Raw genomic sequence first — 15,381 nt, forward strand, 5'->3', positions numbered from 1 at the left:
AGCCAGCCTTCTGGGCACCCTGCCAAGCGGTCTCGATCTGGGACAAATTTTTTATTTATAAGTTTTTAATTTAAGTTTTTAATTGTTTTTCCACCTATTTGTGTTTACGTCGAAGTCAATTTGGAAAGTCATTTAAGTCCTTTGATTACGTGTAAATACAAAGAATTTGTTACAAAGTGTTCGATTACTAGATCCGAGTTACTTTTGATGGTGATAATTAACATTGATATTTTCTGCACGCGTTTTGGTTGCGTAAAATATTTTAACGATACTACAACTAATATGACTATTTACTTATAAATGCGAAATCAACCTGTCTGACATTTTGCCCCTTACTTTGTGCTAGCTTAGTGGGCATATTATACTTATATTTTTATGGAATAGATTTTCTACCCTACCTACTATATTTAATAATAAACCCAGTCAAAAAAATTACGACGTGCGGTGAGTTTTAAAACTGCTCTACAGAATATTCCGGATTCTAGATTGTCCTAGATTGCGGCAGCCCCTGGCCTTCGGAACTCGTTGATGTAGTCGATCATCGAGCAGTCGAAGAACTTGTGGAACTTCATGTAATCTTAGCCGTAGATTATTTGAGCCATGATACACCACGTACCTCATTAGTTTTGTTCAGCAGACACAGCCCCTGGCTTATCCGGAGTTCATTGATGCAGTAGTTCTTCGAGCAATCGAAGAAGATGTAAGATTTTTCACATGATCCTAAAACGTTAGATGATCAGAGCTATGACACACGTACCTCATTACGTTTGTTCAGCAGACACAGCCCCTGGCCTATCCGGAGCTCATTGATGCAGTAGTTCTTCGAGCAATCGAAGAAGATGTAAGATTTTTCACATGATCCTAAAACGTTAGGTGATCAGAGCTATGACACACGTACCTCATTACGTTTGTTCAGCAGACACAGCCCCTGGCCTATCCGGAGCTCGTTTATATAGTCGTTCTTCGAGCAGTCGGAGAACTTCTTGGACTTCAAGTACCATTGATCACGAGACATGATTAGCCCCTCACCTCATTAGGTTAGTGCAACAAACAAAACCCTTGGCCTATCAGAGCTCATTGATGTACTAGCTCTTCGAGCAATCGGAGAACTTATAGGTATTCACAAGATCCTAACCTTAGATGATCGGAGACATGATACACGTACCTCATTAGGTTTGTTCAGCAGACACAGCCCCTGGCCTATCCGGAGTTCATTTATATAGTCGTTCTTCGAGCAGTCGGAGAACTTATAAGGCTGAACATGGTCGAGGCCGACGATGGTCTGCGCCATAATGCAGCCGTGCCAGTCGCGGCAGAAGCACTGCTCGCGACCGTCATCGTGACCCATTCCTGTGAAGGCAAGCGAATAGCCTATGAGAGGTGGAAGGAAAAAGTGATCAGCATCGTGTTGGTAGAGAGGATGTATTTAGTTATTTATTCTGCTTGAGATTTAAATAAGTTTAAGTTATTGTCAAAAATTTCATTTTTAAATTAATTTTAACAAGCAGAATTGTCTGCGAACGATGCTATTAATCCAGAAGCCGTGACTTCAAATCTTCCCCAAGACAGTAATTTTTCCACTTTTAAATTTATGCTAAGCTTAATTTCATTTTTGTTGCAAGCTTTTATCGGTGACTGTAGGTACTTGTCTTTCAACAGGCAATTAATACTCATCGAGACTGTTTTATCACAGAGTTCCAATATGTCAGGTGACTCCTGTGTCCATCATCGGATCAGCTCGATGGTACCATATTGACACTTAACTTTCATATGTATGTTTTAAATTTCAGCTCAATCGGATAATGGAAAGTAGGTCTAATTTAGCTTGCAATATTTGACCCGAAAATAAATAGGCACATTATAAATAAAATAAAAGCCTGTAAAATATGCTTAATTGTTGTTAACTGTAAGGAGTAACGTTTAAGTTATATGTATTTAGCTGATGCCACAGAGGAGATTTACTCGTATCTTAGAGAAGTAACTTCATACATGGCTTCCCTTATTTTGCAAATTATAAGGCGTACGGGAGATTTTTTTATATATTAACTAATATATTTTAGGCTGGCTTTAAACTACTTATAAATACCTATATTACATACACGTAATAGCTATGTGACTCTGGTATGGAGAGATTTCGCTTACCGATGTTATGTCCGATCATATGCGCCATCGTTCCGGCGAGCAGATGTGGCTCGTACGTGTTGGTATCGACGGAGATGCCCACGGACTTGGGCGTGCACACCGTGTCCGGCACGGAGATGCCGGATTCTCCACCAGGGAATGAAAGGCCACTGGAAAAAGAAAAAGATATATCAGAACCTATTGACATAAACGAGACGTTGCTATTTCGCCATGGCCATAAACTCCATGTGTTTAATGTGGTGATCCCATGACTCCATGTGATTAGGTGACTTATACTGATCAGCCATAGCCATCTCTCGTATTGTTTTTGTTCTTAGCATATATTATATTTAAAAAAATGTCGGCAATTTAAGGGCTATGTTAAATTAAGATGTAGGTACCTACGTCATTAAAATGACCAACATACGAGTACCTGTAGCCATATGTGTGTATAGTGTAGTTATTATTCGCATGTGCGTTTTGGTCATACTTCACCATACATGTATTGGCGAGTGATATGCACGGGCGAATGAGAACAAAATGACATAATTTAAGTTTAAATTTGTATGTCAAATGTAAGATTGAATTGGCCTCATTGTTTTTCATTAGACTCAACCCCAACGCATGCACTACCTATACAGAACAGTGGCCATTTGAGAACTGTAAATCCCGGGAGAAATCTAAGACGAGCAATCGAACTTACGACCGACGTCCGGACTGAATTTATGCTAGGAGCAAACCTGACGAGAATATCTTGAATATCGAACAGGTAACAAGACTGAGATAAAGTTGTATCTATAACCTATCTTTATCTTTATTGGTGAGTTAGAGTGACAGGTCGTATTGTGGACCTTGAATGTAAAACAGGTAACAATACTGACGTAAAGTTATATCTGTAACCTAACTTTACCTCTAAAAATATTGTGGCCACCTACTTTCTACTTTAGTGTATAGGTTTCGCATCGAACGATGGTCTCTATGATAGTTGATTTGTATATGGAGTAGCCCTTACGTAAAATGTTTTTAGACCTTTTTTTGGAAGTTTAACTAATTAATTTAGAAATGTAACATTTAAGTGATAATAATACGGTAAGAACGTACTCGTTCAATCATCTTTTAAATTAGGTCATAGGGAGCATCTGGAATCCCGACATCCGCCCTACGACAGCCGTATTTCTCATGTCATGAAACAGCCGTTCCATATAAAAGCAACATGGAAGGACTAGAAGGCAATTCCACCTAGGACAGACTTATGTATGAGAAAACTAGTGCAGCTTTGTAGATTCGATTGTAAGGGCACCAAGCTTCGGCGCTCTTGGATTTTAATTCGATTTTAACTGCCTTTGTCAATCTTTGATGATGCCTACGACACGGTACGGCTAAACGTCTTATTTAATATCGTAGAAAGTTGAAACAGGCTCATGTCGTGAAAGCATGACAAATTGAGTCCTAGAACTTCAACTTGATACGTTATTGTCGTTTATGTTATGACAAACACGTGGAATCTGATAATGATATTACGAAAATCTACTTATTCCAATTCAGTACACATGGCCGTCCGTGACCTTCAATTAATTAAGGTATATCAGCGATTTAGTGAAACACAAAGTACACGTGTAAAATGGCTCTGCCCAAAAGCCGGCTTCATTATCAGCTCCATAGGCCCATTACTCCACCGTTAAGCTGTTTAGCCCGCGTCCTTTTTAATATGGTTCGGCAAATTAAATATGGCCTTTTAATTTTTGATGGAAGTACAGGATGGCACGAAAGTGTTTTGTTTGGCCCGAGCCCCGAGGGTGTCATTAGACCCGTTTAGTGGATTCAATGGATGTTTAAAGACCGTATTTACGCCGTTTGTTGTCCCTAATTCTTAGAGTCACGGAAAAGATTTGCTGGATTTTTTTGCGAGGATTGGAGTGTTTTTTAATTGTGTGTACGAAGGTCGTGGGAATTTATTTAAGGAAAAAATAGAATCTAGAGTATAATTATTGTATAAGTTTTTTTTTTGTATGAATTTAAAGCATTTTTTAATGTCTTAAGGTGCAAGGTTAGAACCTAGTACTTGTTCAGTTCGATGAAAATAAAAATATACGTTTGACGATTTTTTTGTGTAATTCATAGTATTCAATTTGACGTGTATCATAATTCAATATTATTATGGAATAATATTGACACCAATAAATTTTGGTTTCCGGTACCTTGGGTCATTGATCCAAAGTGACGGCAACATCGACCGTGACGTGAAAAATAGAATAAATGCGGGATGGATGAAATGGCGACAGGTCTCTGGAACAACTCACGAATGCCCCTTAAACTTAAGGGGAAATTCTACAGGAGACCAGTTGTAATGTATGGATCAGAATGCTGGGCGACGAAAGTGACGGATGAGAGAAGAGTGCACGCAGTGGAAATGAGAATGTTGAGATGGATGTGTGGAGTGACGAGAAACGATCAGATTAAGAATGAGTATATAAGGGGAAGTTTGAAAGTAGCACCGGTAGCGGAGAAGATAAGGAGTGGTAGGTTAGCGTGGTATGGGCATTTAATGAGGAGGGATGAATGCCATATAGGCAAAAGAATGTTAGGTATGAATGTTGATGGACGGAAAGCGGATGGCAGACCCAAAAAACGATGGATGGATTGTGTGAAAGAGGATATGAAAAAGAAAGGAGTGAGTGCTAAGGTGACGAAAGATAGAGGAGAATGGAAGAGAAGAACATGTTGTGCCGACCCCACATAACGTGGGATAAGGGCAAGGAGGAAGAAGATTGACACCAATAAATTGCTCTAATAATTAGCTTAAGATGTAATATTAATATTAATAATAAGTGCTTGTTGCTAGGCTTACATAAATAACGTATATTATTTGAAGTGAACTGAACTGAATATTTCTAAAAGAATGAGTTAAACTTCCAAAAGATATCTAAAAGCATTTTATGTGAGAGCTACTCCGTATAAAGATGCACTGTCATAGGGACCATCATTCTATGCAAGGGAATTTACGTATCGTTTTAGTGTCTACTTCGAATTTACGTATAAGACTTCGACACAAACTCCTGTTTTTCAATTTTACTTTGACATTTTCATGTAGAGAGAAGCTCATTTTAACTAACGAAACTATATAAGTTAATGAATATTGCAGAACAGTGCACCAAAGAAAATTGGTTCTGAAATATTTAAAGTAAAGACAGAAGTTCCTTACACTTGCCATGCAACTCCGAACTTAATTAGCATACAAATACAGACTAAAACTAACAAAGTGAAGCGAACTCTTCGTATGAGATCTAGGCATATCATTAACTCCTGAACTTATAATAATATAAGATATATTGTAATGAAATTTGGAAGATAGGTGTAGGTATTTTGTGAGCCGCTAGTTAGTTTCTATGTTAAAATAAATAAAAATGTATTTTATTGCGCACATATATATAGAGAATTAACAAATTCCCTTCATTTCAACTACATTATTTAAGTGAAGTTATGAATCAGAGTCAAGTGAATGCAGTGGAAATGAGAGCGTTGAGAAGTGTGTGTGGTGTAACTTTACAAGATAGAATTAGGAACAGTGTGATAAGGGAAAAATGTGGACTGAACGAAGATGTAATGACAAAAATTGAGAAAGGTATGTTGAGATGGTTTGGACACGTGGAAAGAATCAGTGAAAGAAGGTTAACAAAGAGAGTGTATAAGGGAGAAGTAGAAGAGGAGAGGGAGGAGCTGGAAGGGGTAGACCTCGGCGGACTTTCTTTGATCAAATCGGGGAAATCCTGAAGAAAGGCCAGGTCAAGAGCACCCTAAATCGACGAGCCTGTATGAGGAATGTCATGAAAGTGAAGGAAGCGAAAGGGATATGTCAGGATCGTAGCAAGTGGAAATCCGTGGTCTCTGCCTACCCCTCCGGGAAATAGGCGTGATTATATGTATGTATGTATGTACATTATTTAACCAGTTTTGTAACCTAATCAGTGATTAGTAATCACTGATTGAACCGTAACCATTGCGAAGTAGTTACAGTTATACAAGTTTGAACCGTGCCTCACATCAAACCGATATTTTAATAAAATTTGAATCATATCAGTTAGGCCAATTTGAACGTGCACCTGCCATCTAACCGATATGTGAATCATATTGGAATTTTTATTTTTATTATTTGGCTAACAAAACAAGTTACTGACAGGAGCAGAATTACAGTATCAGCATACAGTTCAGATCTAGACTATAACTCTTAATATGTGTGCACAGAAGGATAAGGACATGTAATTACAATTTATCGCTAGAGAGGTGAGATGTAATTTCTACGCTAGATTATGGACCAAAAGGTAAACAGTAGCAAGGTTTAGCATTTACAGAGTTGCGCACGTTAGTAACTAAATAAGTCTAAAACGAAAACTGAATTATGCTAAATATTTTAATTTCATTAAACAAACGAAAATTTATAATTGTGAATGCAGCTTATATGGACACAACATTTTGCCGATTTTATTTTTGAATGCATTCAAATATATCCAAGGACGGATTCTCGGTAACGGTTTCGTTATTAAGCGACTCATTCTTGTTATCGGGTTATAAAATAATGTTTTTGTAAATCTGTAGATGAAATATTTTAAGTGAGGGATTGCGAGATTTGTAACGAATTATATAAGTTAGCTATCATTCGCGCAGGCGTCTCGCTTGCACTAATAAATGTACGGACAAGTCGGAGTGAAATGAATGCGCGAATGACAGCTAACTGATATGATTCCAATATGATTAAAATATCGGTTTGATGCCATCGAATCCGATGGTGCACGTTCGAATCCTGTAGTACAAATATTATAGTAATGGATGCTTAATGTTGTAATAATTTAACTTTCAAGATGCAACCTCGCAGCAGATGCGGCTTGAGAAGTTAATATATCTACCCAACATAAGCTAGTGCTTTATTACTCGAAGCAGACAAGACACGCGCACTTAAATTACGCGATAACTTTAGACACCGGAACGCAGAATTGACGGCAAATAATGAACGAACTGCGCACAATACGGTAACGAAGCAAACAATTTTGAACTCGCACAGCGCATAATTTGAAAGCAGTATCCGTCGACCTTTTTATTTCTCGAGGCACGGGAATTCACGACTAGGATTTCTTGAGAAATTTTGAAACTTACGAAACACCACGTTATTGTATTATTTTTTGCTTTATCTACTTTACTCTACTAATCAGATTCTTAGGAGTCGTAGGTGAGATCAATAATCAAACAAATGCTAAATTTTAATTTACCTTTGCACTTAATAATCAATAAATCAACAAGAAACAAAAACCTGCAACTACCCTAGGATTGTAATAAGGTCTAAGAAAAAAACGAGCCCCTTAGTTTGACATCCCAAACAGATTCAGCGCTATTCAGCGCCATATATTTTGCGGTCACTGAATTCTTAAACGTCAACTTTTGACAATCAGTGTTACCGCAACATTTACCTGTCAACTTTGAAGCACAAAATTGTCTTAGATTTTATACATCTTACTCAATGAATGTATCTTTGCTACTACCTAAACTACCTATCTGGTTTAAATATACATGTTGTTTTTTAGTCACCTGGAATAATTTACAGGATAAATATGCAGCTCACACTGGGCAAAATATATAATTGCGAACGTACTGGGCATTGAGCAGTTCTGTGAAAGTTACTCCAATTAAGCGTTTGACTTGATTCCCCCTTTAACTTTCAAGGTCACTGGATGCAAACATCGCGCGTGTTACCCCATTGTGACATGTAACAACGTCACATTAAACAAAGCACACGAGAAATAAAGCAACAAAGGGGCGTGAGCTCATGAAGAATAGCCGAAGTTTACGACACGTCATTGTTGTGACGTCACGGGCGGGACGGTGAATTGTAGCGAAAGCACTTGCTTATGTGCAGAAATAGATATATTATTTAAGTATAAGTAGTACTAAACTATTTTATTCTATATCGTCTTGTTTTTAAAGAACTTTTTTAACTAAATAAATAAATTTTAAATGAATAAACGGAATAACTAAACAAATATAAACCTGTTAAGGTATAAACCTGAATGTCATATTTAATATATAAAAATATATTTTAGTTTTTCGTTGACTTGCATGACATTTATATGTACTTCTGGTCTTCCGCGATACAGGCCTAGCCTAGTGCGGGGGACTCCTGGAAACTCTGTTGTCAATCTAGTTATGCACCAACTCTTAAAAACAACCGTTGTATACTTTATCTGTGTCCTTTCTTGTGCAATAAACATATTTTTTATCTTATCTTTTTAATATTACTACATTCTTACACAAACTGACTAAGTCGCAAGGAAAGCTCTAGAACGCTTGCGTTGTGAGTACTTAGACAACGATATATATAATATTGCAAATAATTAAATACATAGAAAACATTCGTGACTCAGGAACAAGCACAAATACATGTCCCAGGACCGTCGGCTTCATAGGCAGGATCACTACCCACTGGCCAGACCAATCCTCAAAGTACTACTTGATAAAAAAAAAAAAAAATTATTCACCGACTTACATTGACAGTTAAACTAAACATGCAAGTTATGGGTTGCAGACATACATAAAACTAATTATACTAATACTAAGTATAGTTATGTATAGATAGTTCTAACACTTGGATAAGATTTACTAACACAATGATCCCTGATGGTCTTAAATAAAGAAATTAATAATAATAATTAATTAAGCTTAATTTTAATTAATATTAATAGTTGTGGGTGTAGATATTGACTTAAGGGAGCGAGCTGCTGTGGCTAGGAATTTCGGTTCTATTTGTGAGAAAATATCAAGAGGGTATAGAAAGTAATGTCATTAATATGATTGAGTTCAACATAATAAAGGACTTCTAGTGACTAATGTCATTGTGCTGGTATTGGGAATTATGAGCAGAGGTGTAATGCGAGGGCGGAGAGTGGCTCTAATAAATGACGATGGATTAAAATAAAAAAGTGGCCTAATCTCAAGTCTTTGCTCGCGTTAAAAATCACCTGAAATCTAGACAATATTACAGATAGCCATGCCTGTATTGCGTGTAAGTTTTTAATATTTAGACAATATACATCGCGCAGCCTGCTGGCAGCTCATCAGTTTGAAACTAAACTCCCAACATTAACAAACTCCAGACTCCAACTAAATCACAACAGGGGTCTATTTAAAAGAGTCAACGGAGAAGTTCCCTAACAAGTAGCGACAAACGGGCGAAATTATAACAAAGATACCGAGTTCCGAACTTGCTGTTTGATATAGTACCGGGAATTGCTGATTCAGGTGGCGGTGAAGTTGTCAACACTGCTTTCAAAATTATTATTAAAGCGTTTGAAATTGCGAAGGATTCTTTAGATGATTATAATTATAATATGTTCGATTTTTTGGTTAGTTGCTGGTTTATAAGGGCTATGGCCATGAAACATGATAATACGGTTAATGCAAGGTGTAGGTAATGAAACGTTTATTTTGTAACTTTAAATCCCTTATTGCGATTTCGCTTTCTAAAGCTATAAAAACTTTTTAAATGGGTATATAGATATTTTGTTTATGCTATGAGGCAAACGAGCAGACTAACCACCTGATGGTAAGCGATTACCGTCACTCATAGTTACCAGACACACCATATCAGTCATGGTAAGAGATCTTTATGCCATCGCCATAAACTCTAACAAGAAAACTCCTAAAATCCCTTCCAATATACCCTTAAAACCCCAATATCTATAAAGCAATACAGTACCACTATTTGAAAACGAATCCCAAAAACGCAACCTATAACTCTTCTAGAAGAGAAATGACTAAGCTTAAACAGGATCATACGGTCCAATCGTCTCTCGATTTCTTCAGGTTGCAGAGCGCAAGATCCATCTCAGCATAAACCTTAATAGTATTTGCATAAGGTTCGATTTACAACGTGAAACTTGTTGTGCTGATGGAACATATACATTGAGAAGAAAAAGGTTGTATGCGGATAAGTCTATCTATGTTTATTGGTCGTTTATCTTTCAAAGTCTGGGAATCGTAAACGTAGAGTTCAGACGGGGGGTTAATCAGATTGTGCCGTTTATTTGCCGACTACACCGGATCGCAGCTCAGCTCTTGTTTGTATTTTGAGTTACACGTGTTTGAATACATCTCAATATTGCAAGCTGCATGCGGGGTTATGTTTGCTCGTCTAATTAAGCGGTTAACGAGTCTGCTACGGGATTAAATTTGCACTGGAGTCCGATTTTGTAGCTTTTCGGCGAAGGGAAACATTGAGGAACAGCACATACATATATATTGATTGACTAATATCGACACGGTATACATATAATCTTCAAACTAGCACTAGTACCTACACCAACTCATAGAACAGGTCCTAAGCAATGCAGCAACATCGACCCTGGCCTTCCTTAGGATGATGTAAATGGAAAAGAGGCATGAACAGGAGAAGTAGTTAAAATATTTTTGAAATGTTACGCTTCAGGATATGATAGGGCGCGCAATCCTAACCTCGATCTCTACAACTATTATAAACATCGGACTGAAGCACCATATTGACTTGTTTTGTGTCGCATTGACGCGCAAAAGTCACGGATATCTGAATGTGTAACTAATATTTTCTCAAACTTGCAATGAAATGTTAACATCACCAAAGAGAATTTAAAATTTTGCAGCTCAGTAAATTTACTGCCATCTGGACACATGATTAAAACTTTTAGAACACCATTTGACTTTGATCCTTATTCTTTCACTGATATGTGTTAAATTTGTTAAATAGCAAAATGTGGCACCATCTTAAAGGGCATAACCCAAAGATTGTGGCGCCATCGCTCGAAACGATGCCGCCATACCTTTGGCCTTTGATTTATTAGATGGTACCACTTTTGATATTCAACAAATTTAATACATATGAGTGAAAAAATAAGGATCAAAGTAAAATTGCGATCTAAATGTTTTAATCATGTATCGAAAGATTGCAGTAAATTTACTGTGGCTACAAAGTTTCCTTTGATAATCCAACTCTATTTCAAATTCCCTTTGACATCACTTACTTCAAACTTTAGTCCAGAAATACTGCGTATCCGGTGCGATGAGTGAAGAGGATATGAAAAGGAATTTCATACAGCCTTATACACCTAGGCCTGTTAAGCAACCTTCTTTTGTTTTAAACCTCAAATTGTAACACTACGTCAAGACGTAGCAAGGCGTATGCCAAGGCATTCAACCATTAAATAGTAGTAGATTCATAATTTGGCTAAAATAAAGCAGTCTAAACCTAGGAATAAAACAAATTGACTACAATTTTTTTCAATGCAAGTTTGAGAAAAGCACTATTAAAATCTCGCCGAGAAACGGGGTTGCTGCCCGGGTATCCCTATCCGTCCTCGCTACGCTAGGTCTTCTATATCTACTTGGCCTGCAACCCTTCGTTTCTCAACGATGATGATGTACTATCTTAGAGTTTTGTTTTAAATTGGAAGTTAAAACAGTCTGTAAAGTTACAGCTATAAAGACATGGTATCTTAATTTCCAACGTTGGCAACGTACTGTTATCTCAAACGTGACTTTATAACGTCGACAATTTAAAAGACAATCTCGAATTAACATGAGTTGTCATTTTACGAGATTCAACCCATTACTTTTCATGGCAACAATCTAGTAGTTGGGACGTGAGGCACTTTCGTAGAATAACACAAGAATTCGTTGTCACATTTATATACGGATTTGTCACACAAAAAATGTCTTCAGATTATCCGTAAAGTTTTCGTATCGAGTCGTTCCGGGTTGAGAGATGAATGCGACCTGAACACGCCCATCCGGACCCTCACAATACTACGACAGCGCATCTATCAGGGCAAAGCTGTTATTACCAATCGCGTAATAAGCACATTGTTTACAAGAACCAGTATAAGGACGATTTATCATCTCGCAGTTTTTTACGGATCTGAATGTCAAACTTTCACTGGTTTCTCTAAGCTGATTCGCTTAGTGAGCAAGGAGAATCTATGTAACAGCCCAGGGTCAGGTGCCTCAGTCCGATATCGGCTAAATCGTTCTAAATTATGACGCCACTTCCCCTCAGTGTCGGAAGCTTTTATCGACATCACATATCTAACACCGAATTTGTGAAAATTAGTGCGATAAGCGTCCTGACAGCGCAGATACACGATAAATTTTCCCCAATTCCCTGCCTAAAGTTACAAATCATCTAATATCGAAAAGTCGACCTTAATTTACAACTCCCTCAGTTCAAATTGCAGATGCATCCGCTTCATAATTTGTGGAACTGGCAAAGCTCCTTTCATCTGGCAAGCAGATTCGTTTATCGCTTGAATTAAACTCTACTCGTTTCGTTTTCGAGATTAATTTCGAGCTGTTTAGCGCGAGCTTGGTTCTTGTCTATCTTGCAATTTCTTTGCCTCAAAGTGAAAAGGGTTTAGTAAGCAGATTCGGGGAATAAGGTGTTCAGCGTTAAATAAATTCACGGGCATAACGCAATTTGTTCAAAAGATTTTTTCCACCCGAATGGATAGTGGTTAGATCGACTCGCGTTTAAGGTGCGGATCAGGGCAAATTAAATAAAGTTAAGGGATGATATGTCAACGTCGATTATCGTCAGCGACTTTTTTCTCCTGCCATTGAGACAAATTGTGACAGCTGTCAAAACTTGTTTGGTGTTGGAAGACAGAGATACTTTTTATCCATAAGATAAATTTTAATAATGTAAGGATACTCTTTAGAAGTTTGTAGGTATCAAGTTTTAGCGCTGTTGTACTCGGTTCAGATGCCACTTATATTTAAAGGAATTTTCCAACCGACGAGTTGTGAAAGTTTTCGAATAACTATAGAGTTATTCGGTTGCTGATAGCAGCACAACGTCATAATCGCAGGGAAAAGATTCTAAGTTAACTCGATAAAAATATTTCCTCGTAAGCTCGCCTTCTTCAAGTTTCCTTCAATAACCTCGACATGCGTACAAGTACCTAGTACTTACCCTCCATTTGACGGAGTTTGAATAATTTCCAATAGGAATGAAATTGTTTGTTCTGAACTTGGAAGACGAATCAAACGTAATTAATTTTAGTTAGAAACAATTGAGGTGCTCCTGTAACAGGGAGTAAATTAATTAGAAGAGCCCATGACTCTTCGAAACTTGTTTTCTGTGTGTTCTTAACGTAAACAAGTATACTCGTGACACGTGATATAGACGTTTCTATGTATTTCATTGTGTACTTTGTACTCGAGTAATAAGTTCTTGTTAGCTATTGAGCGTGAGGTTTGCCGTTGAACTTGAATATGGCGCGCGTGATTACTCACTTGCAGACAAATAAAATCTAAAGCTAAAACCATCACTTTGTTGACACAATGGTTTTCGGTTGCGTTGTCAGCTTAGGTGCAGCATTTGGTAAGTTCCCCGGTACCACCGGAATACAACCCTTCGACCAGAAGTCCGTACTCGCTGTGGTATCCTACAGCGGTCACATCACGCGCACCATAAACTAGCTTATACACATAGTGGTGCGTTCTATGTCCTATGTAGAATATACGAACTGTACTAAAGTCAGTGTGTAGTGTCCTTCTCAATCTTGAAGAGCTTCCTCGACTTAAAGCCATAGTTAAGTACGTCTGTAATGTCTAATTACGTTCCATATCCTTTAAACATACCAATAATGGGCTATCTATATAGTGAACTTACGTGAGAAGCTGCGTGGTGTCCTTCTCAATCTTGAAGAGCTTCCTCGACGTATAGTCGTTGAACTTGAGTATGGCGCGCGTGATGTCCTGCTTGCGTTCTATGTCCGCCTGGTCCCCGCCCTGCCACGACTCGATGTAAACCAGCGACACCCGCGTGTTTAGTGTCCGGAAATACTGAGGAAGAATAAAAGATCACATATTAGGATGTGCTAAAAAAATATCATCATATTCAGAGCACGGGTGTGCTCGTATGAAATACAGAATATTTAGTTGTGTATTTAGGTAGTCCCCGTGCTCGAGGATTTAAATATTTAATTACATTTGCCAGTAAACGCAAGTAGCAGGTAGCAGATGTGTGAATTCACAATAAACACTAATCAATGCTGTAAACAGGCTTCGATGTGAAGGCCAGACACACATACCCGTATTGACCTTACATTCTTATATCAGAATCAGAAAAGAGGGATACATCTAAATCTGAAAAACCTGTTCCTAAGAATTCTCGCGGGGTCAAGTTATTACGATATTTATGAATCACAAAGAGAATGTGAATGAAGGAAACGGTTGAAAAGTTAAAACAATTAGAACCAAAATCTCTCACGATGCTGTTTTACTAATAAATTTGGCGCACGGTCATTATAAAATACATTTTAAACTTAAATTTTTTATCAAGTCAAGATCAAAATTGCCTTTGATTTGTCCTTATCGGAATAAAAATGAATAGTCAATGTCTTCGATAATTCTGGTACCAAGTGGATGTACTTGATATGCTTTACGTCGCTGTCAATAATATAATTTCTTCAAGTAGCTCACTCACGTTTGTTCTCCATTTCTTTGATCCCGCTACCTTTATTTATTCATTATTATTCTCTTATTACAATTCTTTTGATGTAGAGAATAATGTACACCACGATTACCTACACATTTTAAGGGCATTGGCACAAAACTTTCTCAGATAACGGGCGAAATTCTGACAGCCAGCCCATAATCATACGGAGATAATGTAGAAAGTTTAGCACATGTTCGGAACATCTCTAGTCAAATAAGTTGCAGCGCGTGGCATTCTAGTCTTTATTGTGATTATGGTAGCAACTATAAACGTGTGACACGGATATTTGTAGACTATTAATGCAGGGTTGTGCTGTGGTAGCGGTGCCCGCATCAAATGTAGATCCAAGGTTTGGTATATTTATTATTATATGTAGGTATAGTAACTTATTCTCGAAGATCAGAGCCTGAACATACGTTACTGAGATTTGAAAAACATTACCCTCCTTCTGACGCAGTCACGTAGAATTATTCCAAATTTAAAAAAATGTTGTACTGTGTAATGTGCATTGGATGTAGACTTAAATCGACCGTGATTACCTTTTATATTTTTTTGAGCTCTCGATATTTCGACGCAGAAATATCGGGAGCTCAAAAACACTATAAAAGGTAATGACGGTTCATATCCCGGTCGATTTAAGTGTAGTGAAACTAACCGTGAATCATTCAAAACTGTTATTGCATTGAATGTGCTTTAAGTTTAATTCCTCACAAAGAAAAATCGGCCAAGAGTATGTCAAGCCATGCTCA

The 15,381-nt window shown here is 37.6% G+C and overlaps 1 protein-coding gene across 11 annotated transcripts in view; it reads right to left on the reverse strand.

The window, feature by feature from the left end:
- Positions 1 to 15,381, reverse strand: part of LOC133521066 (disintegrin and metalloproteinase domain-containing protein 11) — an 813,047-nt gene that overhangs the window by 38,816 nt on the left and 758,850 nt on the right. For all 11 annotated transcript variants that reach the window (XM_061855801.1, XM_061855805.1, XM_061855799.1 and 8 more), the window contains 3 exons: positions 13,805 to 13,977; positions 2,143 to 2,291; positions 1,166 to 1,350 (listed from right to left, as the gene is read on the reverse strand). In XM_061855801.1, coding sequence (XP_061711785.1) covers positions 1,166 to 1,350; positions 2,143 to 2,291; positions 13,805 to 13,977 — 507 coding nt within the window. The remainder of the gene's footprint in view (positions 1 to 1,165; positions 1,351 to 2,142; positions 2,292 to 13,804; positions 13,978 to 15,381) is intronic.

This window comes from Cydia pomonella, chromosome 9 (assembly GCF_033807575.1).
Source record: "Cydia pomonella isolate Wapato2018A chromosome 9, ilCydPomo1, whole genome shotgun sequence".
Lineage (NCBI taxonomy): Eukaryota > Metazoa > Arthropoda > Insecta > Lepidoptera > Tortricidae > Cydia > Cydia pomonella.